The 25,658-nt window shown below is 43.3% G+C and overlaps 3 protein-coding genes across 7 annotated transcripts in view; 2 read left to right on the forward strand and 1 right to left on the reverse strand.

The window, feature by feature from the left end:
* The window catches only part of hid1a (HID1 domain containing a), a 12,769-nt gene extending 6,816 nt beyond the window's left edge, over positions 1-5,953 (forward strand). For all 3 annotated transcript variants that reach the window (XM_031573514.1, XM_042708418.1, XM_031573521.2), the window contains 10 exons: positions 110-200; positions 347-498; positions 721-799; positions 2,330-2,494; positions 3,003-3,230; positions 3,591-3,745; positions 3,904-3,990; positions 4,099-4,190; positions 4,445-4,603; positions 4,750-5,953. In XM_031573514.1, the coding sequence (XP_031429374.1) occupies positions 110-200; positions 347-498; positions 721-799; positions 2,330-2,494; positions 3,003-3,230; positions 3,591-3,745; positions 3,904-3,990; positions 4,099-4,190; positions 4,445-4,603; positions 4,750-4,813 (1,272 nt within the window). In that variant the 3' untranslated portion in view covers positions 4,814-5,953. The remainder of the gene's footprint in view (positions 1-109; positions 201-346; positions 499-720; positions 800-2,329; positions 2,495-3,002; positions 3,231-3,590; positions 3,746-3,903; positions 3,991-4,098; positions 4,191-4,444; positions 4,604-4,749) is intronic.
* A 68-nt stretch (positions 5,954-6,021) lies between these two features.
* Positions 6,022-11,613, reverse strand: otop2 (otopetrin 2). Of its 2 annotated transcripts, XM_042708423.1 has the most exons (7): positions 11,539-11,613; positions 10,559-10,963; positions 10,049-10,185; positions 9,274-9,332; positions 8,465-8,595; positions 7,099-7,928; positions 6,022-6,983 (listed from the first exon to the last, which is right to left on the reverse strand). In XM_042708423.1, exons 2-7 carry the CDS (start codon positions 10,932-10,934, stop codon positions 6,813-6,815), a joined length of 1,704 nt encoding a protein of 567 aa, XP_042564357.1. In that variant the 5' UTR covers positions 10,935-10,963; positions 11,539-11,613; the 3' UTR covers positions 6,022-6,812. The 2 variants fall into 2 exon arrangements, with proteins under 2 accessions (XP_042564357.1, XP_012681889.2); XM_012826435.3 differs by lacking the exon at positions 11,539-11,613 and having other exon boundaries at positions 10,559-11,120.
* Positions 11,614-12,439: 826 nt separating this feature from the next.
* ush1ga (Usher syndrome 1Ga (autosomal recessive)) lies at positions 12,440-24,087 on the forward strand. Of its 2 annotated transcripts, XM_031573534.2 has the most exons (4): positions 12,441-12,780; positions 19,726-20,173; positions 20,540-21,345; positions 22,052-24,087. In XM_031573534.2, exons 1-4 carry the CDS (start codon positions 12,617-12,619, stop codon positions 22,053-22,055), a joined length of 1,422 nt encoding a protein of 473 aa, XP_031429394.1. In that variant the 5' UTR covers positions 12,441-12,616; the 3' UTR covers positions 22,056-24,087. The 2 variants fall into 2 exon arrangements, with proteins under 2 accessions (XP_012681919.2, XP_031429394.1); XM_012826465.3 differs by lacking the exon at positions 22,052-24,087 and having other exon boundaries at positions 12,440-12,780; positions 20,540-21,349.
* The last annotated feature ends 1,571 nt before the right edge of the window (positions 24,088-25,658 follow it).

The raw sequence follows: 25,658 nt of genomic DNA on the forward strand, positions 1-25,658 counted from the left end.
TCAAGATAAAGTCTATAAAACAAGCACACACACTAACGCACGCACACACACACTAACGCACGCACACACGCACACACACACTAATATTTGTCTCTTTTTGTATCCTCAGAAATTCTTGTACTTTGTCCTGAAGAGCAGTGATGTGCTGGACATCCTGGTGCCTATTCTGTACTACCTGAATGATGCCAGGGCAGACCAATGTGGGTTTGTGTGTGCGTTTGCGTCTTTGTGTGTGTGTGTGTGTGTGCGTGTCTATGTGTTTGTGTGTGTATTGGAATGAGAGATTATGTAACGATAACTCCACTTTAATCCGACTAATGGTATTGTTTCGTGTGTCGTGCTGTAGCTCGAGTGGGCCTGATGCACATTGGGGTGTTCATTCTGCTGCTGCTGAGTGGGGAGAGGAACTTTGGTGTGCGCCTGAACAAGCCCTACTCTCTGCATGTCACCATGGACATTCCCGTGTTCACAGGAACACATGCAGACCTGCTCATCACCGTAAGGCATTAGTGCAGTAGTACCCTAAGCAATGCTTTTATTTGGCATAGTCCCAATGTTTCTGTTAGAAGTGAATTTTGCCAGTAATGGCGCAGTCTAATAAATGTTTACCTGAATCTACATGTGTCTCTTTCCCGGTGTCTGACTTTAGCTCACAGTCCCACATCCCACCTAAACCCCTTTCACTTTGCTTACTCTTTGGAACATTTTGTCCGTTCTTAGGTTTTTCACAAGATCATCACTAGTGGCCACCAACGCCTACAGCCACTCTTCGACTGCCTGCTCACTATTGTAGTGAATGGTGAGTTGCCACTGACCAGGGTAGAGTTAGGGATTACTGATTCCGACTAATGAATGGATAGGATTAGTAATTCATGTCTTCACTCAGGGCCTCATTTACTAACATTGCGACCGCAGCTTAATCTGCGCCTTTGCCAAACCGCAAATAACACACGGTATTTTGCATCTTATTCATCAAACAAGAACCCTCGTCGCGTCATCTGCGCCTAACACCGCCCATTAGTGTTATTTAGCGCTCCGCGAAAATAGGGAAGAAAGAGCCTGCGTGTTCCACCGTGGATGATGAGCTAAAATTAGAATTAGAGCTTTTGGTTCACGAGGTTACAGCAAACTAACCCAGGTAAATATAGAAACTCATAAATATTTCTCCGTTTAGCCCTTCCATCCACATTCAAAGTTGTGATCACTTTGAATTCAAGACTGTCTTTTATTGGTGAGCTGATTTGGGGAAATTAAACTTTTCAGCGAACATTGAGTTTCTGGGTTGCTATGGTTACCCCTCAGGGTGCCTGTGCAGCTTCATATTAACGAGTTTATGTTCACAAGAAAGTTCATATTCACACATATTAACATGAGTTAATCACACACAGGCAACTGCAAACTGTTAAGATGGGTCTCTAAGCTAGAGATAGCTAGGATAGTTAATATCCAGGTTAACTGCTCCATAGCATCCCGTTAAATAGTCTGGTAGGAATACACGACACCCCTTACTTTAAAACGGCGTATTCCAACACTGAAAACCATGCTTTTCAAAAACGCTGCCCTAGGCAGATACATTTGAAAACTGTAGTTGTAGGTTGCCATGGCACTGGGGGTAGCTTGCGCTTGAGAGGCTATAACGTCAAAATAAACATGGAAGGTGAAATGAATATGCTGTTCTGTCTCTACAATTTACTTACCGGTAGTTTAGTTAATGTACTTCGAGTACAAGTACTTTTCCTGAATAGATACGCGTTACTCCTACGTAGAAGGTGTGCACTGTACTCGGTGTGCTTGAACTATGAAATACCGTTTAAACCATACAATGAACGGCGATTCTGGGTAAGACGTGGCCGAACTTTTCCCGAACAGCTAGCTGGTGGGACAGTTTGTAATTCTATATTAAATGATATATCAAATATAAACATTTTTCAAATTTCTCGCAGGCACATAGTTTTCATTTAGCAGCTGATATGTCATGCTAAAACACCTCTTGTTTCGTTACTAATACATAATTAGGCGCACTTTACGCATCTCCTCCCATCTTTTTGCGACGAACACCCACTTTCCCACACCCACTTCCTAGCAGCGGTAATCTGCGCTTTTACTCAGGTGCGCCTCCTTTGGAAATAGGGTTTTATGTCTTTACCCGCTATTTTACGCCTGAAATGGGCGCAATCCTGTTAGTAAATGGGGCCCTCAGTGTTTTTTAATTGAATACATTTCAGATTATTTGAAAATGCGTCTATCTGATAATGCGTCTATCTATTAGGGAACACTAACCTGATTTTCTTATAGGCCTTGTTCATATGCTTTCTCCTCTTGCATGCAGTTTCCCCCTATCTGAAGAGTCTGTCCATGGTGGCCGCCAATAAGCTTCTCCATCTATTGGAGGCCTTCTCTACCCAGTGGTACCTCTTCTCCGCCAACCAGAACCACCACCTGGTGTTCTTCCTGCTTGAGGCGTTCAACAACATCATTCAGTACCAGTTTGATGGTAAAGCATTATTATCAGCTGGGTCATTGTAATGAAATGTCTTTGGGAGTGTAAAACTATTCCAAATGTTGGAACAGGTGATATCAAGGGGATTATACAGTAGCATTCAGTATTACCCACCTATTGAATTCAGGTCAGGAATCAAAGTACAGGTCTGTTATCAAGTCTAATTTTTATCTAACTTGCATATGACCGTCATATATTTTTACCATAATTGGTTGAGTGTACAATCATAGACACACACACACACACACACACACAGTCATGCCTACATATTGACGTATTTACATTTGATTACCCTTGTGTAATGTATTTTTGCTTGATGTAGACATCCCATTGTTTTGAGTCAATTTGAGTCAATCACAATTGTATTGGTTTTGTGATGTCCTCCCTTTATAAAAAAAAAAAAAACATTTTTAATGACTGAATTTTATGCTTGTCTCACGGCTCTTTTATAGAAGACTTTTTCTTGCCCTACCTCTTGTCCTACCTCTTGTTTTTCTCTCAGGTAATTGTAACTTAGTGTACGCCATTATCCGCAAGCGCAGTGTGTTCCACCAGCTGGCCAACCTGCCCACAGATACTGCCACCATCCACAAGGCCCTTCAGAAGAAGAAGAAGGCGCCGGACGGCATCTCCCGGACTAGCTCTCAGGAGACGGTATCCATGGAAGGCTCCACCCCGGCCGTCCCCGCAGAGCCAGGCACACTGAAGGCCAGCCTGGTGGCCATCCCAGGTGCTGTACCCACCGAAGCCCAACACATCACCTTCACACATAATCATGATCCATCTCTTCCAGGCTTTTCAACCCATCACCTAGACCAAACTGCTTTTACCTTTTTCAGTTTCATTTACCTTACAGTTTACTTATGTGCAGTCATATGAGAATATAAAATGCTATCATACAATCTTTGCACACAGTCATCTTTGCAAATAACCTAAGTATCATATTAGTATAGTACTATCCCACATATTGTTTGTTACTATCATTAATGCATTATTTTATAAGATAGTGAGGGTGTGCACAAGTGTTTTTCATGTGTCGTTATGACATTAATTCTCGTAAAGCACTGACCCTAACCTGTTTCTCCTGTAGCTATTGACAAACTCACAGAGAAATCCCAGGTGTCAGAAGATGGCACGATGGTAACAGTGTCACGCATGGACTCTCCTCCTAAGACGACGGAACCGGACCCCAGTGCCAGCGCAGGTGCCAGCGACACAGAGTCCAACTCAGGGCGAGACAATGAGGTGGGATACACACACAGAAAGGATTGTGTTAGGAGTGTGAGGATAGTGATTTCAGTAGTAGACGTATTTGTTCTAAGCAGATACAGTCAGGCATTTTGGTGAGCTTTACCGTTTCGCTGTGACGTGTGTAAGTGACTGCGCGTCTGTTTCCGGGGCAGGATGTTTTTTACACGGAAGCAGAGATGGAGAGGCGTCGACTGTCCAGCACCTCATCCGTTTCTTACTGGAACCCGACACCTGAATGGGTAGGCGCATTTACAGCCGTGCAAAGCCACGTGGAGTTCCTGGTGAATAGTGTCTCTGGCTAGTCCTGCACGTTTGTGGGTTTGCTCACTATGTGTGTCGGTCCTCAGGCTCTGTCCTGGAAGGCGAAGCTCCCACTGCAGACCATCATGCGCCTGCTGCAGGTGCTCGTTCCACAGGTGGAGAAGATCTGCATTGACAAGTAAGGACACGCTGCCCCTACAGTGCTCACTGTACATCTGATGAAGCTTGGAGTGTAAACCACAGAACCAGTTTAATTTAGCAGACATTGTTATCCATAGGTGTCAAATCCATGGCGTTTGGGGTTGTTAGTTCCTTACTCTCGCAGTTAAACAGGACCGTGTGTTAGACTCCATTTTCTGTTTGGTCTGTTAAAGTAGAGGTTTGATAACTGGCCGTGTCGGTAACTGTGGATGTGTTTGTTGACTGGCGCAGGGGCTTGACGGACGAGTCGGAGATCCTAAAGTTCTTGCAACATGGCACTCTGGTGGGCCTGCTGCCCGTGCCACACCCCATCCTCATCCGCAAGTACCAGGCCAACGCCGGCACTGCCATGTGGTTCCGCACGTATATGTGGGGCGTGGTGTACCTCCGGTATGACTGTTTGTCTTGGTGTTTTGTAAAGCTAAGTGGAGCTAAATGTTAAGTTGTCCTGTGTTTCACAGTGTGTGTGTGGATGACTGGGTTTAGGTGTTGGCTTTGCCAATGTCCTAATAATCCCACTTGTTTTTCTCCCTCAGCAATGTGGATCCTCCGATTTGGTATGACACAGACGTGCGTCTCTTTGAGATCCAGAGGATGTAGGGTGGGAGAAGACCAGCTGTCTGTCCACGACCAGAGGAATGGCGGCCCTAGCATGACCCTCCCTCTTATCGCCTAAACCTCAGTGTGTTGCATCTTACACTCTTCTCTCCCTCTCTCTCCCTGCCTATTCTATACCAACCCAGCCTTCTCTCGCTCTCAGTGTACCCTCATGTTAAGTCATCCATTTTGGCCCCCCCCTTGTGCTTTGTAATAGCTCTGTACGCCTCTGATTTCCTAACCCTATACCCCCCACCCCTTCTCCTACTTGCAGCTCTCTGTCCTCTGTTGGCCTTTGGCACACCAGATTCTCAGCCAATACTTGGCCAGCAGATGGCAGCGATTCTGTTACAGGAATCCCATCTCCCTTTCCTGAATTCGGTGCAACACACACTTTTTATGTAACTCGAAATTAACTGTTTGTATTGTTTACCAAATAAGGATTTTTAAGATAACAGATATGTTACGATAACAGAGTTTATGCGTGCGTTTGTGTGTCTGCGTGTGTGTGTCTATGAGACAGAGATTTGCCTTGAGGCTGGCAGCTTGGCAGTGTCTCAGCATCTTTTGTGATTATTATGGGCTGTGAGCTTGCTCTTGTCCGTGTTTAAAAGTACCAACCCAATGCTGAAGTAGATCTGTGAGGATGCTCCATATGCTTCAGTAGGCTTGCAGGCTTTCCACATTCACCTACTGCTAACACTAACACTGAGTGCACACTTCTCGACTTGATGATGTGCTGTCGATCCTCCTGGCAGCTTTTGAATGTTTTGGATGATAGTACATCTAGAACCTGCCTGCTTTAAAGTAAGGTAACCCAGCTCTGACTTGAAGCTCCCTATGGATAAAGGCTGTTCAGTCAGAACTGGGTGCTGTTCACCCTCTCCGTGTACTGTGCATTCAGCAAAAAGAAAACCAATGAGGACCATGCGCTTGTGATCTCATAGTGTGTTCAGCAAACACACAGCGTGAACTCTTTTTAAAGAGCTTGATATTTAACACTGGCAATTGCACTGTCAAGACCCATTTTGTCTGCATTATTATTTGACTAATATGACCTACTGTAAATACTGTGTTTGAAGTTTAAAGTAGTATTTTTGTCTGAATATATACAAATATATCATAAATTATTCCTTAAAGATGTGAGAGATGTCACTGTGTTTTTATTTTGTGATCGTCTTCCACAACCATACTAAGAATTCACAGAGGAGTCTCGTTTAGAAACAATTTACTATGACTATTTTGGGGAGGAGGGGTTATACAGCTACTTTTCACACACAAATACACACTGACACAAACGAAACTAAACGAAATTTGAAATTTGATTACTAGTTGGGGGAAAAAAGAGGAAGAAGTAACATGGTGATAGATAAAGGGCTGTCCTCACACAAACTCATACTCAACATCAATATAACCGCTTGCACAATTGTGTACACTCAACATATCCATGACAACACAAAGTTAAATACTTTTAACAATGAGGCATACCCATCTCTGGCTGAAGAAAAGTCTGATTACATACAGTACATACATATACATTCTCTTGATCAAAGGATCAGTGCTTTAAATTGGTCAGCCAATTATTGAAGTGTGTATGTCTGTGAGGAATGAAACTCCGTTGCTTGAGCTCAGGAGCACAGAGTGTTACAATACTAATTAAAACAAAAAGAAGTTATTTATTTTTTACACATTCCAGGCAGACAAACACACCCTACTCTGGTCTGGCAAGTCACCCATCTACATCTATGTTCATGTACACAAACAAATAAAATAATATCTATTCTACAGACCCCTAGCCAGCCGTTACCAGACGGCCAATTGAAAATGAATGGTATGGAAACAGCAGCTCTTTGAGGATTAGAGCAGGAATATGAGATAAGATACAATTTTAAGAAAACATTTTACACCCATTCTGAATTTCATGGTGGGGTAATGTCCTGTTCCACATTTATTTGAATGCTGGAGAGGTTGCCCTTGGAGTGAGGGTAGGAGATGACGGAGATCAGGAGATGACGTAGAGCTCAAACAGTCCCGCCACCGAGTGCATACGGTAGAAGATGCCAAATGGCAGGCCAATATTCACCACAGCTACCCACATATACACGTCGTAGAAATCGTGCCCATGACGGTTTTCAAACTGTGGCCGGGCACCAAACGCTGGCATGATCCATAACTGTGGACAGAAGAAATAAGCAATGTCATTATTACAATTGTAATTATGTAACGTTATATTATTGAAGGATACAAGTTTAGCTGTTTGTGTACATATGTGTAGTATGGGGACTTACAGTGATGTTGCAAAGCATCAAAAAGGCACAGATCTCCTTCAGTCCCCGTCTCTTCCAGTTCAGACGTGCAGGACTATAGTGTGGAAGTGTGTGCGTCTGTGAAACATCACTCGTCACGACAGTGCCAACCTTTGACACCATGAGTGTGCTGTCGCTGTGACAGCGCGCGGCGAGCGCGTTAGCGAACACCTGCGAGGGCATGGGCGCGTACGGTTGCCGGTGCAGCCCCTCGATGATGAAGCCGTTCTGCAGGCACAGCTGAATCACCGCCAGCACGGCGCTCACCAGGTTGAGCACGTCCAGCTCGCCCTGCGTCCCCGTCGCCACCACCGCCACGATGGTGAAGTAGCAGATGGAGAACTGGCCCATGGACGCTCCCAGCAGCAGCCCCACGTCCAGACTGCGCGTGGGGTTCTTCCCCGAGACGTGCTCCCGCTGTTCCAGCCCGTAGAGGACCCAGCCGGCCAGGGTGGAGGCCGACATCATAGCGTAGGCCACCGTGTTCATGATGTAATGCATACGCAGCGCCTCCTCCCTCTTGGCCTCGTCCTGTTCCTGCACGTCCACCTTGTAGACGATGAAGGTGACCAGGCCGGCCACCAGCACCAGCAGGCCGTTGATGGGGCCCAGCAGCACGTCACGCAAGTGGAAACGCAGCAGGTGGTGGTGGTGGTGCTCATCCACCAGGCGACCCACGTTTTTCCACATGACGTAGGTCATGGCCGAGGCGAACAGGCTGTACTCGATGTTGAAGGGGTACAGGTAATTGGAGGCCTGTTCAAAGATGCCGCAGGCGGAGTGGCTGCACTCACACTGGTCTTTTGAGCTCACTGCAGAAGGAAAGAAATGAGATACAGTACATATGAGTGAAATATTTATTTTATTTTATTTTCGCACAGTGTGGAGCGTAGACCCTTTTACATTTCACTACATTCGTTGTATGTGACAAATAAAACACTTGAATACTTCCCCAAGTGAGTGTGTTTGCGAAATTCCAAAAATGTTCACACATGGCATACATTATATAACACTGCCCATTCTGCCCATTTCTAATGTGACTGGAAATAAGCTCTTGTTTAGATTCGAATTGTTCATTCATAAAGAGGGAAAGGTCTCTTTCATTACGCCTTGCCCTTGAAAGTAATTTCATCGTCAGTCACAAATTTCAAATTCCATGAGAACCTGGAAGTTTGGTTATTCTATAGCAATGCACATTAGTTCTTATAAGACCTGATCAATTGTTGTTCATGTTGAACGTGTTGAACTGAACTTGTTGAACTGAACTTGAATTCAAGTTGTTTAACTAAAAACTGGAACTTGTGGAACTGTGAGATGGCTAAAGTAGCCAAGTTTCACATGTGCTCACCTCGCATTGCATCGCTGCGAGACATTCTGCTGGTATTTGATGTGGGAATCACTGTCTGGTGCAGAGACTCTTCAGTCACTGCTGTCATCCACAGCATCAGATTTGTGGAAAAGGTCAGCATCAGGCCACAACTACAGTGAGGTAGACAGACAGACAGACAGATTATTTTTGATAAACACGTGTCCTTCCTATTAGCCGCCTGCGTGTCTCACTATTTAGTGTTGTCATGTCATCACACCCCACAGAAATGTGTGAGTGTGAGTCGTTTTAAAGCATGACATCAAATATGTCACCACAACATGTCTGATCAGTGCCAACTATGGTACTGTTGGTGCTTGCTAGTCTAACTGTTTTTGGTTGTTAGCTAGCTAGTTTTATCCCATGATCAATATTTTCCTGACTTGTTTCTTCTACGTTGTCCCAAAATTAGGTACAAAAAAATTACAAGGAATTTACACTAATTGTATAAACAGGTGTTTTATAATATAATGTAAGGACTGAGACCATGCAGCTATTCTTTTTTTTGTTATTTTCCCTGAGCACAATGTGTGCTTTGTGCTGTTTAGCTGCAATGTGTGCTTTACAGCACTTTTATCAAAGTAGGCACACAGATAGGCACATTCTATCTCGTGCCATGCAAAGAGAGTGAACAGAATTCAATGTGTTTGATAGGGTTTCATTCTGGTAAAGGAAGCAGTCCTTTCCATAATTCTAAATGAAATCTTAAAGGCCAAACACCCCTGTAAAGTCCCTGAAATGCCCCTCCTTGTATCACCATGACGTGGGTTGAGTGATGATAGCAGACCTACCGGCTTATGTTTCTCTGGAGCTGAACGCAGTCCTTGGCATGGAGCCAAAGGAAGTATGTCTAAAAGAAAGTTATGGTGATGCATTGTTAAAAGAGTATATCTAAATTTAATGCATTCTTACATTTTGTAACTCATGCCAAAACATAAAAAAAAAAAATGTTTCAATGCTTCAGACCCAATACAATTTCAGTTTTACTACCATATTGCACAATACATTGTTTCTAATGTTCAGTGATAAATGCCATACTACCAGTATCTATAATACCTTTTCTGTTTTGTATGAGCATTATTGATGGAGATAATTTCCAAGCACAGTTAATGACTTAAGAATATATAAATCAAGTGCCTTGTAACTAGGGTGAATTTTCACCTATCAATTATTGACGGAGATTTTGACCGGCTAGTTTTTGATTCATCATTCTTTTAATACATTTCACCAGGCAAAAACCGGTGAATACTGACTGACTGTAACGCCTGCCTCAGGTTAATATGCACTATTTTACAGTATTGAATAATCAATGTCAACATTGTAAACTTATTAAGCTTTATTGCATTGGTGCAACAATCATAATATTTACTTTTTTACTGTACCTGGCCAACACAATGCAGTAGTCAGAAAAACAGGTTCACATTGAACAGTAAAATTGGACTACTTTCATAAATACACAATTCACACGTGGTGCAGCAATATAAATTAATCATATTTAAATCATTTTTTCATTTGGTCAAAAGACCAATTGCTGCTTTAGTTAATTAAAAACACTGGATGACTTACCTGTACAAAAATGAATATAGCCTGAATGATGGGGAAGACAACCTTAACAGCTGAGTCACAATGTAGATAGCCCACATAGTAGGCAATCTTAAAGATGTCCATGATCATACTGCATAAGCCAAAAAGAATAAGCCCCCCTGCAGGAAACAAAAGAGATCAGAAGGGATCAGAGGTGCTATGATTAATCTCTGGTCCGAATTCAACTAATTTACCTCATTTCAACTTCATGACTGTATCTAAGTGACTTTCATATTGTTACTGTTAGTACACATTTTGTTTTAAATTCGAGTTAGGAGTCCTTAAATTAGGGGTGCTTTGTTTTCCTCATTAAAGTAGATTATGATGTGAAAGTTTTGTGTTCTCTAAACCAGAGAAAGTTACATTTGAAAGTAAATCTTAAATCCAGCTACAGTGCTGTCTCTGTACTATCTGTCTGTCTGTCTGTCTGTCTGTCTGTCTGTCTGTCTGTCTGTCTGTCTGTCTGTCTGTCTGTCTGTCGGTCGGTCTTACCCCTGAGCCAGATGGGGCCAGCATGGCCATCCTTGTACAGCACAGCATGATCCCCACGGGCGATGTAGATGATGTAGTAGACCATCCAGCAGGAGCTAAGGATCATGATGGTGATGAGGTAGACCTGCAGGTGGGTGGTGGTGATGCTCACCGTGTTGAAGACGCTGGCACTGACCATGGCGCAGCCCAGCAGGAGGATGTTGAGAGACACCAGCCCTGACAGCAGGCAGCTCCAGTTACAGGCCGGGTCCCGGGTGGCTGGCGCAGCAGAGCTGGCCCAGCTGGACAGGCGTAGCCTGCGCCCTGCAAATGTGGACTGATTGGGGATGGGTGGCGAGGAGGAAATCCTGGGCTCCTCTTCATCTTTCGCTGTCATCCTGCTGGAGTCAGGCGTGAGTCCTGAAGCTAGGCACATGGTCAGTGAAATGCCCCTACAATGGCTTACCTCTTTTGTCAAAACTGCTCTCAAACTTCCCCTGAACAGTTCTAATTCACTGGGTCAGATTGAAACCACAGCCAGATACCCTACCTAAACAGCACTGGTTAAAACTCACAGATAACAGTATTTATTCAGTGGGAGCATTCAGCATTGAGCACAGCTCATGTGATGATACAAGAGGAACAAACAATACAGCAGATTTAATCTATCAACAAATACTGGGCTTTTATTCACCTATCTAAGGTACAGCCCTAGGTTTCGGTGTTTCCGTGTCATACTCTTTCCTTTCTAATATTCTCTGTGTAAATTTGGAATAGCAAAACCATTAATCATATTAGTGTATGGTTTCAGTAGGCTCACGCATACACTCATACTGCCCTCAGGTCTACATGCACCACAGAAGCACAAACATGATAAAAGTTTCATAAACCTCTCCAAATCTGGCACAAAAGGTATTGGTTAGATTTAACAACTAATTTGCTAAACTAAAGGATATGCAACAAAAACAGGTTTATCTTCGGACACTGGTTTCACAACTTACCTGTGCATATGTGTGTTGGCTGTTCTTTGTTGGAGAGGTCTTGGGACCCTCCATGGCATTTATACCCACAGAAGCGTCCACTATAATTTACAACAGCCACATAAAATCAGTGTCATAAAAACAATAAACATTATCTATATCTTATACAACTATAAATATCTGGAACACTCTTTCCCATCATCCAAAGCACATTGTACCAATTTATGAAGAACTTTTAAAGATGTTTTAATCACCCTCAGTTTTGTAAACAGGCAGTGCATAAAGAAAAGCACTCTCCCAGTCTAGAATGGCTTTAGGTTGAGCCAGACCAGACAACAAAAGGAATGGAATGGAATGAGATTAATACAACGATTATGACCTCACATTAGATACTTATTCTGTACTGTTGGAATGGCAGCAAGAAAACAGTGATTGTGGAGGAGAGACTGGAGCAGGTTTGGAAGGTGACATTTGTTGGCTTATATGGTATATTTGGGATAAAATAAGCACGATTCTATATTTGGATGTAATTTCTGTATTTTATTTCAGTAGAAGACTGTCTTACTTGAGAAATTGAATTCAAAGAAAGAAAAAAAAGTTCAGTATGGAGAAAAAAAACCCCAATAAACAACCAGTGATGTTGGAAATTGTGATATCTCATAATAATTGATGTCTCAAAAAACATTCACATCATTAATGTATTCTTAAATGTAGGCTATGGATAAAGCTTGACACAATAGCCTATACATGCATGTGTCTTCTACTGAAATTAAATAACGCATCTACTTCCAAAAAATGGAATCCTTTTAATTTTATCCCAATTGTGAGATTTGAGTTACGTTCAGAGAGGTACGTTCCTGATCTGGAGGGCTACTGTAGGAGGCTGTGCTGAGCCATAAACCACGCCTTCATCAGTTAGCATCCAAGGTGTCCATGGAAACCCTGGGCGTGCTTCCTAGTTTGCTCCGCAGCGCGATTTCGGGCATGCCGCTCGCGAGCAGAGGTGCGGGGCTTCTGCTCCAGCCCCTGGAACCTCGCTTTGGGTGAATAAATGCAAAGAGCGATAGCAGCATTATGGCGGTGAGGGAGCGATTACACCATGAATGACAAGTACCATAAGGCGGCTCGGGATGGCTACCTCGACCTGCTTAAAGAGGCCACACGGAAGGACCTCAACGCACCTGATGAAGATGGAATGACACCGACCTTATGGGCCGCTTATCACGGCAATTTGGAAGCCCTACGATTAGTCGTTGGGAGAGGGTGAGTTACTACGCCAAGCGTGTTTGTTGCATCCGCGGTGGGAGTTTTAGTTTTGAAGTTTCAGCATCCATTGTCGGTTGTATACGTGTCATGCAAGTGGGGAAAAAACTAGCATGCGAGAGCCGAAGCCGCTCAAAGAACGCTTTGTCACTATGCATAGTATCGAATGTTAAACCTAAGATTACGTAATGAGATGCTAGAACGTGTGCATCTTGTTACCCAGATTTAGGTCAGATGCCATTTGATCACGTTTAGCTTGTGAGGTCTGAGCACATTTTATGGCTTGAGGACAAAAACTTTTTATAGTTTATTTGAGCGCTAATTTTTGGGCTCTCCTTTAAAACAAGGGAAGTTAGAACAGTAGAAAATGAAAACACACTAATTAAACTGTCAAATGGTTCGTCCCAATGGAGGTTATGGTCAATGCCAAAAAGTTTGGAAGCTCACACTTGACCAAAAGCAGAGCCCAAAGAAATGTTGAAAATTAACTCTCAATTGAGTATGAATGAGTGGTAGAAATGTGTATAGGCTGAAAAGATTATGTTCATATATTAATGTGAACATGTTATCTTTTGTTTTATTTCTGCACACTTTGTAATATCATCAACCCAAAAACCTTTTTATTTTTCAGTTCAGTTAGGTTTGTTCTCCGTTCGTTCGTGGTGTTGTGGAATTGGTGATGCTATACTCTAAACTTCGAGTGTTTCCAAGGGATTCTGAGCGCTTGCAGTATGGATACAAAGGCCTTGTTCAAAATCTTTCCAGCTGACCTGCTTTGCTTCCCATGCTCATTATGCGAGTGGTTAATTGACAGAAGTGACCACTTTGCTCTGGCAGGCAAATCGGATGACCGGTCAGCTGATACAGCAATCCACAGAGAGGCAGGCTGGCATCAATTCTGTCATTGTGCCATGCTCACCACATCTAAACCCGCGATGTGCGCTGTAAATGTTTCATCTTTCTCGTCAGTAACAAGTTAAGAAAAAATGATTTAGCCTGTTCAGTCCCTGATAGCACAAGGCCAGTGGATCACTGTCTTCCCGCTGGGGGTACAGCTGGCGGTCTGTTGGCCTTTTGCCTATACCGGTTTTGGGTGGCCCGCTGGTGGCCCTCTGGTGAGTTACAGACAAACGGCCCACCGCTTCGCCACTCACTTTCAAATCCTTTTTTTTTTTACTCATTAATACTTCTTCATTCATTTTCACCAACCCTTAACATTTGTATGGATGTTCATGTCATTTTTCCACTTGAGAACCTTTTAGTAGGGTTTAGTAGCGGCTGATATTTAAAATAAACTATGCCAAGGATATGATTTAGAAATTCCAGGAATTGTTAACATTTTATGTTATTTTCTTCATATCCACACCCAGTGAAGATGATGGAGGTCCGAGTGCGGACCAGAAGTAGTGCACCACACCAGTTGGGTGCCGACCAAAATCCACCGGTGGACCGATATATGCTTGCTGTCTGGGGTACTGTAACAGTAGCCCGGTATTTTGTGTGACAGCAAACATGAGTGCTCACTAGACCCAGTTTTCATGTATGAAAGAAAGAAATGTGTCCTTGTTCGGCCTTGTGCACTTCCGTGTTTCACTAATGGAATTTACTATTATGACTTAGACAGGATACAGATACAGTTACAGATACAGTTGGCTAGGGCACCACATGTAATCGGCAACCAAAGTAGTTGACAAAACAAGGCTAAAAACAAATCAGCAAGCAGAAAAGACACCATGGACATTTCTATACATGATACTCTGATGGCCTGTTTGAGCCATGTTCAGATATCGGTCAGGCCTTCTGAGCTGGTACAGCTAAATAAGCGGGCAGCGAAAGTGTTAGGTGAAAATTGACTATAGTTACCTCAGAACTCTGGAGCTGCATATAAGTATACTTATTAGACAAACAACAACAACAATTGCAATCGGGCTCACTCACAGCACAAGGCTGAAAGTGAAGCCCTGATAAACACATCGCACAATGTTTATATAGAAAGAAGTTTAGCGTTCAGCAGGGATAACCACGTGGTGGATCTCTGACGTCCGAGGCTCCCTATATTGCAAGGATGGCAGTTTTGCACAAGGTCAGAAGAAGCTTATCACCTCTGGTCTAAACATGCTCTTGTACATATGCAGACTAAGTGGCACCTAATAATCTAAGTTACACAGACGCAGAAACACAGAAAAGCCATGTTCCTGCTTACATAAGCACATGATTTATACAAAGTATATATTAATACAAGGCACTTGATTAATATATTCTGAAGTCATTAACAGTGTTTCGAAATGATCTCCTTCATGAAGGAGGGCAGGAAATAAAAAAATAAATTAAATAAAAAGTCACTGGAGCCATCGGTGACTTGGACATCCATTGAGTTAGAATATACAACCAGGGGTGTTGCGTTCTGGCTATTATAAAACATGCAACTTTTAGAATATCTTACATATTATCTTACATGTTATATTGGGAGTGATGTCCTCAGTTCTTGATGGCCTCAGCCTCAATGCCTCCAACTTAATGTCCTGCAAACAGACAATAAATCTTTTGCTTGGCCGTGTGCCAGCTTGTGCTCTGCAGACAATAACCTCCAGGCTTATGAGACGGACGGAAAGTACATGCCTGGGAACAACGTTTTGATTTTGGTAGTGGAAGGCGACACGCACTAGTGTTCCTTGTAAAACATGAACTTGATAGGAACACCCATGCATATTGCACAAAAAGGAATTTGAATCAACCCTTGCTTAGAGCTATGTTGTGCTGTGCAATACGTGCCAGATTGATTTAGAATGGTCAAACCCTATTAACTGTCCCCTCCGTGTTTAAGCTAAATTGATCTCGATCTGCACTGTAATGTTCATTGGACCCTGTGCAATTAGCTGCAGCCTAATGTCACTGGAGTTTAAGCACATCTGGACTGTTCTACGAAGCTCATATCAGTCCATACTAAGGAATGAGATCAATACTTGGATTCTGAATGAATGGAGGCGTTATGCTCTGTCGTCGGTCAGTGTAATTGATTGTGTTGTGCTCTACCCACCAGTATTTTTACAAGCCGGAACCTGATCTGCCATTGCATCCTATGTGAGCCCATAACTACCAGGGCTACATATACAAGAAGAAATATATCCCTCTGCTCTGTACACTGTATATTTCTGCTGAGAGAATATAATGCTAATATAAATCAGGTGGAAACGGTGCTTTTGAACGCTTTACCGTTGGGATGTACATGCAGAGCCATACATCCCTTTCACTTTGTTTAAGAAACAGGAATAAAAGATAAAATGGCCTGACAGTACTTCATCATATATGAAACCATTTATCATCTGCAAAGCGTGAGAATCCTGTGAACCAATATTTCAGGACATATTTATTGCAGGACATATTTATTGCTGTATATAGTGGAGACTGTCTGGTTATGTCATGGTCGTTTTGTGTGAGAACACTTAAGGGCAGTAAATCACTTAAATCTTCACAGTAAACATTAGATTTTTATGTAATCCATTTCCTGTTATGATAACTACATTTGCAGCCTGAAAAGCAGTTTGTTGCAATTCAGCCAGATTTGTTGCAGTCCGTGGATGTGTCATATAAGTCATATAAGTAAGAAAATACAGACACTGATACATAAACATAACACTCCCTAAGTCACGCGATTGAATGGATGTGTTAAAAGATGCAGGGAATAGGCTACTCAATTTACAGAAAGGTAAAAAATCATAGCAATGCCAGTGGAATGTTCTGATCTGTGTGTTTTTTTTAGGTCCTCATTTTCCACTCATTATGTGAGTCTAGTGTTTGCTTCACAGATGTTGGTACTTGTGTTAGTGTTTATCTCACAGGGGAAGGGTGGTCTCTCTGTGCAGCAGGGCGTCCGTTTTTTTTTTTGTCTGGTAAAATGTATTTAAAAAACAATGATAAATGAATAACTTGCAGTTCAAAATGTCCAGTAATAATGCTCATACAAGTCATCAAATAAGACATTTGTGTTCAACCAAAGCAAACAAATCAATAATGGAACTATATCTTATCTTTTGGCAACCTAGGGCTACATTATAGCCTACCGGTTACATTATATGTGTTTGTAACATAGATTGTTATTGAAAGTTTCACATTTGTCTGGTAAATGAAATTCGTTATGGACACAGCTAGAAAATATAGTTGCAAGTAGCAATGAGGGGGCCCAGCAGTCCAGTGGGGCATAGTTGCCATGGAAACTTGATGTCGCTCTGTCAAGGGCATTGCTGTAAGCACCACAGACAATGAAAAGAGTTGACAGACCGACTCCATTAAAAGGAGAGCAGTGAAGCCGGATTACGGGCTACTTCCTGTTGGGCCTCTCGCTGACCGTCTACTGCAGCAATAAGGCCCAATTTGGTGACTTACGGCAATGGAAGTAACAGTCACGTTAGTTAGGGATAGCCTACTTAAAACGAGTGAGTTTTTATTCCACAGCTTAATGTAAGCCTAGTTGTTGATCTGTAAGTTAAACACAAAAGAAGATTCGCAATTGATTTTGGACTAAGATGTCATTTCGTCAGGGTAATATAGTAGCATGGAATCTGAGCGTTTAACATGTTTCCCCCTACTAAGTTTTAAGTACATTTACTTTTCAGAATAGTTCTGTTCATAGCTAAATGTTATCTTACATAAATGGCTACAAGGCTCACTTGCCGAAATACAATCCAACAAAATGTCACTTGATGGCCGAATAGGTTTTTCAGATTCCCAGAGAACTTCTTTCCTGTGTGATGGGTGTCACAGGTTTTAGCATAGTTGGAGCTGGAGTCCATATACCAAGTTTGGTGTCCATTCATGAAACAGTTGCTGAGATACGATCTCACTTCCTGTTTGGCAGCTTTGATTGATTATAAAAGACAGTTTCGAAAATCAAAAAGCCAACAAATATCTTTTGTGAGGCCTGTGAAAATTTTCAATAAATTCCAATATGCGACCAATTTGGTTAACATAAGTTGCTCAGCCTTTCCACAGTACTTGATCTCCCACAGTATTACCAGACATAAGAATTTGTTTTTAGCGCACAGACCCCAACACTTATTAGCCAAAACATATTTCTGCTTATTGCAGTGCCTGGTGTTTGGTGCCTGTCTGGTTTTGATCAAAGGGTGGCTGAGGTATGACCCCATTTCTGCCGATTTCGACTGGATGTGATGGGCGAACACTCTCGAAAACCAAGAAGCCACCTTTGTGGGGCCTGGTCTGAAGATGATCTGCATTTTTGGTTAGGATTGGGCAAAATGTGTGGCCTGTGAACATCCTTTGACATTTTTATAAAATCCAATATGGCAGAAATTGACATCATCATTGAACTCGGTTGAGGAAATGTTTCAAAAGTTGTGTGTGCATAAACGCACGTCTTACTTTGACCCGTTAATGGCGCTAGAGCACTTGGGGTGCAGTTATGAAACTTGGTGAAAATTTGGCTACTTTTTACCATAGGGTTCTACGGGTTGCCATAGACTCCAGGGGTAGAAGAAGTGGAAAATGACGATGATAAAGGTAGAAACACAATGATCCTAGCAACAATCGTAGTGGAAACCCTGATGTGCAGATGTTTATTACTCTGGCCCCGGTGTTGATCTCTCTTGAGCAGATGTTGGGTTCTCCTGCAGATGCTGGCCTCTGTAACATTGTGGCAGACAGCTCTCTCCACTATGAATTGAAGCGCTCAGAGCTCCCCATCAATAATGCACCACTGCCCTCTAAAGCTTCACCTGCGGCACATGAAATATTGATCACTCCTGTTGGAGGAGTCAGGCTCCAGCATTCTAAAGCTTAACATGGATCCTATTTATAGATTAAGAAGGGATGAGTAGACTCTGTGATGCTGAAGGAGGTGTTTTAGTATGTGTATGTGTGGGCGTATGTGTTAGTATTAATGTGCAATGGTGGATGTTTGTGGATATGCATGCACTGGTGGGGTGTTGTGGTCAGAATGAGAAGTGAGGTGTCAAGCCATGGTTGTATGAGCCCGGGAATTCAGTGATATTGTGCTCACTGGTGCAACTCTAGTAGTATTTCCTGTAATCGGATACTGACTGCACATTTGTGATGAAGGGATCAGGTTATGCACCTGTACGAGCCAAGCAGGTAAAGAGGTGACCTTAGGGACGGACCGGTTGGATATAGGGAACAGCAGGAGGAAAGGTGAGTGTGTGTCTGTGTGTTTGTTTGTGTGTGTGCCTTAGGACAGTTGTCACTGATGAGGAAGAATGAGGTTAGTGGGAGCTTAAAGGGATTTTGAATCATTTAGGTGCCATTCTAGTGTGTAAATGTCCTGTTGTAAAACATCGTTTACGGAATCTTTGACACAGAGAAATCCAGACAACCATGTCATTCTCCATTCACCACTGTGCCCTCATGCATGGCTTGTGCATGATTGAGATTAATTATTTACAGTTGTTTGGCTGTATTGGTGTACATGTATGCATAATTACATCACAATGAAATCCTTAATTGAGATGAATGACCAACTGAATGAGACCATTGTCCTGTCTGGTGGGAATAAGGTTTGCACAAATGATAAATATGTCCTTCACCATCAGAAATCATGCGTTTTCACAAATTTGCGCAAATTCAAGGATTTCTTGTAATTGCAATTTTTCTTATTACCGCGATATATTCATATAGTCATGGGATTCTTGCAGTATTTGCAATTGATTTTATTTAACTCAGAATCAGAACTTAGAATTCCAGCAGCAAATTCAGTTACTCTTGGCTGCAACAATCACAACAAACCCTTGCAAGATCCCGGGAGGGATGGTATTCACCCAAAACAATCAAACAAATTGCCAGTGGAAAACTCAGATTCTATCTGGGAAATTTGATCAGAAAAAACAGCAAAAACAGACAGCCTAGTCTAGGAAAAGATCTGAATTCAAATTCTGCTACTTCACTAATGGCTCTTTGCCTTTTTATTCTTACCAGAGGGAACCCTGATAAGTGTGACATATGGGGAAATACACCACTCCACCTGGCCGCTGCCAATGGCCACCAGAACTGCCTGTCCTTCTTGGTGTCGTTTGGTGCCAACATTTGGTGCCTGGACAACGACTACCACACGCCCCTGGACATGGCCGCCACCAAGACCCACATGGACTGTGTGCGCTACCTGGATTCCATCGCTGCCAAGCAGTCGGCCCTCAACCCCAAACTGGTGGGCAAGCTGAAGAACCGGGCGTTCCACGATGCCGAGCGACGGATCAAGGACTGTGTTAAGATGCAGAGGAAGCACCACCGGCGCATGGAGCGGAAGTTCCAGAAGGAGGCGCCGGAGGCCTCGGTGTCGGACGCCATGAGCTTCTCCAGCTACACCGGCAGCAGCGCCAGCCGGGTACTCTTCAACACTGCCACAATTAGTGTGCCATACTCCCAGGTGTGAGAGACCCTGACAATATACACCCATTTCACCCACCCAAAACACACACAAGCCCGTCAATACACTCAACTAGTGAATTACATAGTTAGCATATTATTCAGAGAGTCTTTGGAGTGCCTAGTTTGGAAAATGGGTTTGCTTCCAACTGCTGTGGAGGTGTTACTGTCAAGACATTTCTGCAGACTCTTGTTGTGTGTTCAATTCAGACTGCACAATGAGGCTGGAGGGGCCATAAATCTTTTAGTGGACAAACTGGGGGTTCATGCCTTGAGCATGTTTTAGTGTTCATGGTATCGTAGTTTAAGAGTAGACCCAGCAACGCTATAAATTCTAAGCTCTGCCTGATCTTGTCTCTCTTCTCAGGCTACTCTTCATGCCACAACCCGGGGTAAAACCAAGATCCAGAAGAAGCTTGAGAAAAAGAAGCAGGGCGATGGGACTTTTAAGATCTACGAGGACGGCCGCAAGAGCGTTCGCTCTCTGTCCGGACTCCAGCTGGGCAACGACGTCATGTTCCTGAAGCAGGGCACGTACGTGAACCCCAGTAACCGCTCTCGCCGAAACATTCGCCACATGTTCCCCTCTGACAACGAGGACTCAATCTCTCGTGCCATCAGCGAGCCGGACCTGCACGGGCCCTACGTGGACCACTCGGAGGTGAGCACCGACTCCGGCCACGACTCGCTCTTCAACCGGCCCGGCCTGGGCACCATGGTGTTCCGCCGCAACTACGTGAGCGGGGGCCTGTTTGACATCGGGGTGCGCGACGAGGGCAGCCTGGCGGGCCTGGAGGAGGCGACAACCAAAGTGCGCCTGCGTAGCCGGCTGCAGCGGTCGCCCAGCGCGGGCGAGGACAGCATCGGCAGCGCCCACAGCCTGCAGCAGCGCAACATGGAGGATCTGCCCTGGGACGAGGTGGAACTGGGCCTGGACGACGACGACGAGCAGGAGAGCAACCCCTTGGAGGTGTTCCTGGCTGCCCAGCACATGAACGAGTTCATCCCCATCCTCCGACGGGAGAAGATCGACCTGGAGGCCCTGCTGCTCTGCTCCGATGACGACCTGAAGGGCATCCACATACCCCTGGGGCCCCGGAAGAAGATGATGGACGCCTGCAAGAGACGCTTAGAGACCATTGAGGACCCAGAGGCCATGGAGGACACAGCACTGTGAGTTAACATTTGATTTGAAAATACTTTCTGTCACCCCGACTTCAGCCTTACCTTTGTTATTTTACATCATCATTCAAAACCTCATCTCAATATCAGATCTGCTGCTTCCAGTGTATGCAACTGCAACAATATGAAAGTAGTTTTATTACGGTTATCTATGTGAAACTGTTTTATTTATAAAACATTATGCAACTTTAAAAGATGTTTTGTATTCAGAGTGTAGTGAATGACAGGTATGTAGATTAATCCTTACAACGCACTTCCTTCATTGGCTAGTTACCTTTGATCACATTTATTATAATTGAAGGACAGTTTTCTGGGATATTCAGGGTCTGTATAATTCTTCCGCATACCATTTTTAGCTGTTGGAACATGTAACATATGAACAAATGAAATGAACTGTGCAATATCCAGGTCTCGGTTGTAAGTAGTTGAGGCATTTATTAGGTATGTCCAGACATAATTTATGAGTGATGAAATCCTGATTTTCCTAAATACAATAGATCATTGTTTTATTCATAACTTGGTCTGTGTCAAGAATGTTTAAAAAGCTACCAGTATATAATTTTGCACTTACACCATTGATATAATGGCTCCTTTGTATCTATAGTGTACCTTAATGGACATGCATGTGTAGGACAGTTACTGTATATCACACCTTATTCAAATACCTGTTTTTTTTTTTTTTTTTTTTTTTTTTCAGATAACAAGGTGCGCTCTCAGAAATCCACAAGACTGTTGAAGAGTACTGGCCAAGCGGACACCCTGAATCAAAGGGGTGAAGAACGTGATTTGGAGAGTTGGACCAGTTGCCCTCACTGAGGGACTTCAGTGCACAGTCATGAAAAAGTGCTGCTGTACAGAACTGATATCCTTGAGGTCACTGTAATAGTTCTGACAGGCTGGTGTATGTGCAGGTGTTAATGCCAACCCATTTTAACATGACTTTAAATTTAGGGACCAGACTTGCATGTAAGACATGGGCTAACTGGTGTATTAATAGTATCATTGATTCAATGGTCTATTCTACGGTGTATACATTAGTGTCACCTAGTGCCGTTAGTTGTAATTACACACCTTACAATTACTTAACGTGACCTGAGTCCACGTGGGATTGTGATTGGCCACTCCTGTGCTTGTACTTGCCATAGTTGTTGCCTTCGCCCAGTGTATATGCCAGTGTCTCTGTCCCTGTAGTGTTGACAGTTTGTGCAGGAGTTCTACTTTTATACTACTTTCTATGCTCTATTTTCTTGGTGGGAGGAATAGACCAAAAGTATGGTCTGTCTCACAAAGGTCTCACAATCTGCCAAGTACACAGAATCCCAGAAAATCCTTTGTGGCACATTTGTGAGATTGAAGTCTAGTCTGTTGGCTTCTTGGAATGAGGAATCTGATGACACTGAGGAATCTGTAACTCCAAGCAGTGAATACTTTAATCTTTCTCTCTCTTTCTCTCTCTTTCTCTCTCTCTGCCTCTCTCTGTCCTTTCTCTGACCTGTTGCAGCCCAGTGTCTCCCCCTTCTGGACATTGTACAGTGTACAACTGATGTGGTGCTCAGCTACCAGGTCGCTCTGGAGTGCTGTGATCACCCCATGCACATAGTCTTCGAAAGGACACACTGTCCAGTAAACCTGAACAGAATGTCAGTTTTCCTCATCAGGATACTCTGCCATTCTGTTATGTTCATTAGTTTGGCTGACCACTTGGCCAAGTGAAGAGCGTGACCAGTGAACCTGATTTCAGCGCTTTTAATTTGAACATTTGATCACTAAATGTTAGAAATCCATAAACATGTAGCATGTTAATATTTACAAACCTTATTTTGTTTACTTGGCACCATCATCTGGTGTGAGGGTGACAATGTAGATGTTATGTTAAAAGGCAGCCCAATGAAACACTTCCTGTAGACAATGTTACAAAAGCAGATTGTCTGCAAGACAATGTTGAGCTTCCTTAATGTTAACAACGTTTACTGAATACTGAATATTATTTGAATTGCCACTTTGGTGGTTATGTAACAATGTCATATCAGGGTCACATTTACTAGAAGCTGATAGGCCGACTGAGATCATTATACTGTAATAATATGCCAAAATCACCTGTTCATGTACAGTGGGTGGAATGAACATGCATAGCCACCGTTTGAGGCAGCGGGAGTAGGTGATCTACTTAAAATGAACTTATTTGCATTCTTAAACCTTTGTAGTGAATCACTTTAAGAAGAAATCTTCTAGCGTCAGGTTTAGTTAGGGTGCAGTTGCGTTCTCTCAAGTACACACTTTTTGATATGCCTGCACTTGAAATAGACAGTCATTGTACTCAGGCCATGCTTTTATGTACTAAGTCAGAAATGCACCCTTTTTATTACACAGAGTTGGAAGTCCACCCATTTTGCACGAGGACACCAGACACGGCTGGTATTTTGCCAGTCTCCATGTTTTGTTATTCTCTGTAGTTTATTAACAGCCTACAAAGCCTTGTGTATGTACATGGAGTCTGTCATGGTCTCTGCTATGTGCTGTTGTGTATTGTAGCATTTTACTCAGCGATGTAAAATTACTCTCTAGAAGCATTTATAAGACAAACAACTTGCAAAGGATGGTTTATGTAAATTAATTTCTCTGTAAATAGTTGTATTTATAATATATGTATTTTTGTATTTAAATGTACTGAGGGAGATTAATTAATTGCACAAATAAACCCCCACAATTTATGGAAAACAATCTGCATTTCTGTGTGTGTGGTGTGTGTGTGTGTGTGTCTGTGTGTCTGTGTCTGTGTATATGTGTAGGCGGGGAAGACTCCAGTCTAGCTTCACTATGCATATGTTGCCACATGTAATCTTAAGGAAACAGGGTCTATCCTGTCAGACATAACTTCACCACTAACACTATGTAGGCCAGAGGCCCATTACAGTACAGAAGCCCTCATATCTATAGTACAGTAAAACAAACAAACAGTTTTACATGCTTAAAAATAGAATTCACTTTGTGCTGCTTCCTACCCCATGGAACATAATATTTGTCTCACTGTCAACACTGTCATTGTAATTTATATGAGCCTCACAGTCACTCTATAGCTGCACAGAAGACATACATACATCTAGACAAAGGGCAGAAATTGGGCACAGGTTTACTGTTTAAACCATCTGAAATGAATGTCTTGTAGGGCCATGGGTATGATGTTTAGTTGTCAGTTTTGCGTTGGGGTAATTAGTACGAACTGAACTGAAATCTCAATTAGGTAGGGATGGAAATCATCTTTGACAAAATCTCTCAAGAATCTTTCTTCTATGAACTCTGAAAGAGGGGTAGAGATGGACTTCAGCTCGGCGTTCAACACCATCATTCCAGAAGTCCTCCTCACCAAACTCACCCAGCTCACTGTGCCTGCCTCCACCTGTCAGTGGATCACAAACTTCCTGATAGACAGGAAGCAGCAGGTGAGGCTGGGTGAAACAACATCCAGCACCCGGTCAGTCAGCACTGGTGCACCTCAGGGATGCGTGCTCTCCCCGCTACTCTTCTCACTCTACACAAACGACTGCACCTCAGGAGACCCATCTGTTAAACTCCTAAAATTTGCAGACTACACATCAGTCATCGGCTTCATCCGCGATGATGATGAGTCTGCATATAGGCGGGAAGTTGAACAGCTGGTCCTGTGGTGCGGTCGCAACAACCTAGAGCTAAACACGCTTAAAACCGTGGAGATGACAGTGGACTTCAGGAGGAGCCCCCCAGCACTGACCCCCCTCATCATACACAACAGTACTGTGTTGGCTGTGGAATCCTTCAGGTTTCTGGGATCCACAATCTCCCGGAACCTGAAGTGGGAACCCAACATCAACACAATCATCAACAAGGCCCAGCAGAGGATGTACTTCCTGCGCCTGCTTAGGAAGTACAACCTGCCTCAGGAGCTGCTGATCATGTTCTACACCGCAGTCATAGAGTCTGTTCTGTGCACCTCAATCACTGTCTGGTTTGGATCGGCCACCAAACAGGATAGGAACAGACTCCAACGGACAGCCAGGTCTGCAGAAAAGATCATCGGTGCCAACCTGCCCACCATCCAAGACCTGTACACCTCCAGAGTCAGGAAACGGGCAGGAAAAATCACTGCAGACCCCTCACACCCCAGACACAAACTTTTCAAACTCCTCCCCTCTGGTAGACGCTACAGATCACTGTTCGCCAAAACCTCCAGACACAATAACAGTATCTTCCCCCTCGCCGTCTCACTACTGAACAGCTAACCCCACTGTAGCACATATAGCATATATATTTATCCCTGCACTTCTTGC

The sequence above is a fragment of the Clupea harengus genome, chromosome 1 (genome assembly GCF_900700415.2).
Source record: "Clupea harengus chromosome 1, Ch_v2.0.2, whole genome shotgun sequence".
NCBI lineage: Eukaryota > Metazoa > Chordata > Actinopteri > Clupeiformes > Clupeidae > Clupea > Clupea harengus.

Bases quoted from the DNA above. Each gene is read 5' to 3' on its own strand.
- otop2 (XM_012826435.3), bottom strand. From the start codon at position 10,973: ATGTGCCTAGCTTCAGGACTCACGCCTGACTCCAGCAGGATGACAGCG. The intron at 10,186-10,558 runs GTAAGACCGACC...TGTTTCCTGCAG, and splicing joins TGGCCCCATCTGGCTCAGGG to GGGGGCTTATTCTTTTTGGC. The intron at 7,929-8,464 runs GTGAGCACATGT...TTCCTTCTGCAG, and splicing joins TCGCAGCGATGCAATGCGAG to TGAGCTCAAAAGACCAGTGT.
- ush1ga (XM_012826465.3), top strand. From the start codon at position 12,617: ATGAATGACAAGTACCATAAGGCGGCTCGGGATGGCTACCTCGACCTG. The intron at 12,781-19,725 runs GTGAGTTACTAC...TATTCTTACCAG, and splicing joins CGATTAGTCGTTGGGAGAGG to AGGGAACCCTGATAAGTGTG. The intron at 20,174-20,539 runs GTGTGAGAGACC...CTCTCTTCTCAG, and splicing joins TTAGTGTGCCATACTCCCAG to GCTACTCTTCATGCCACAAC.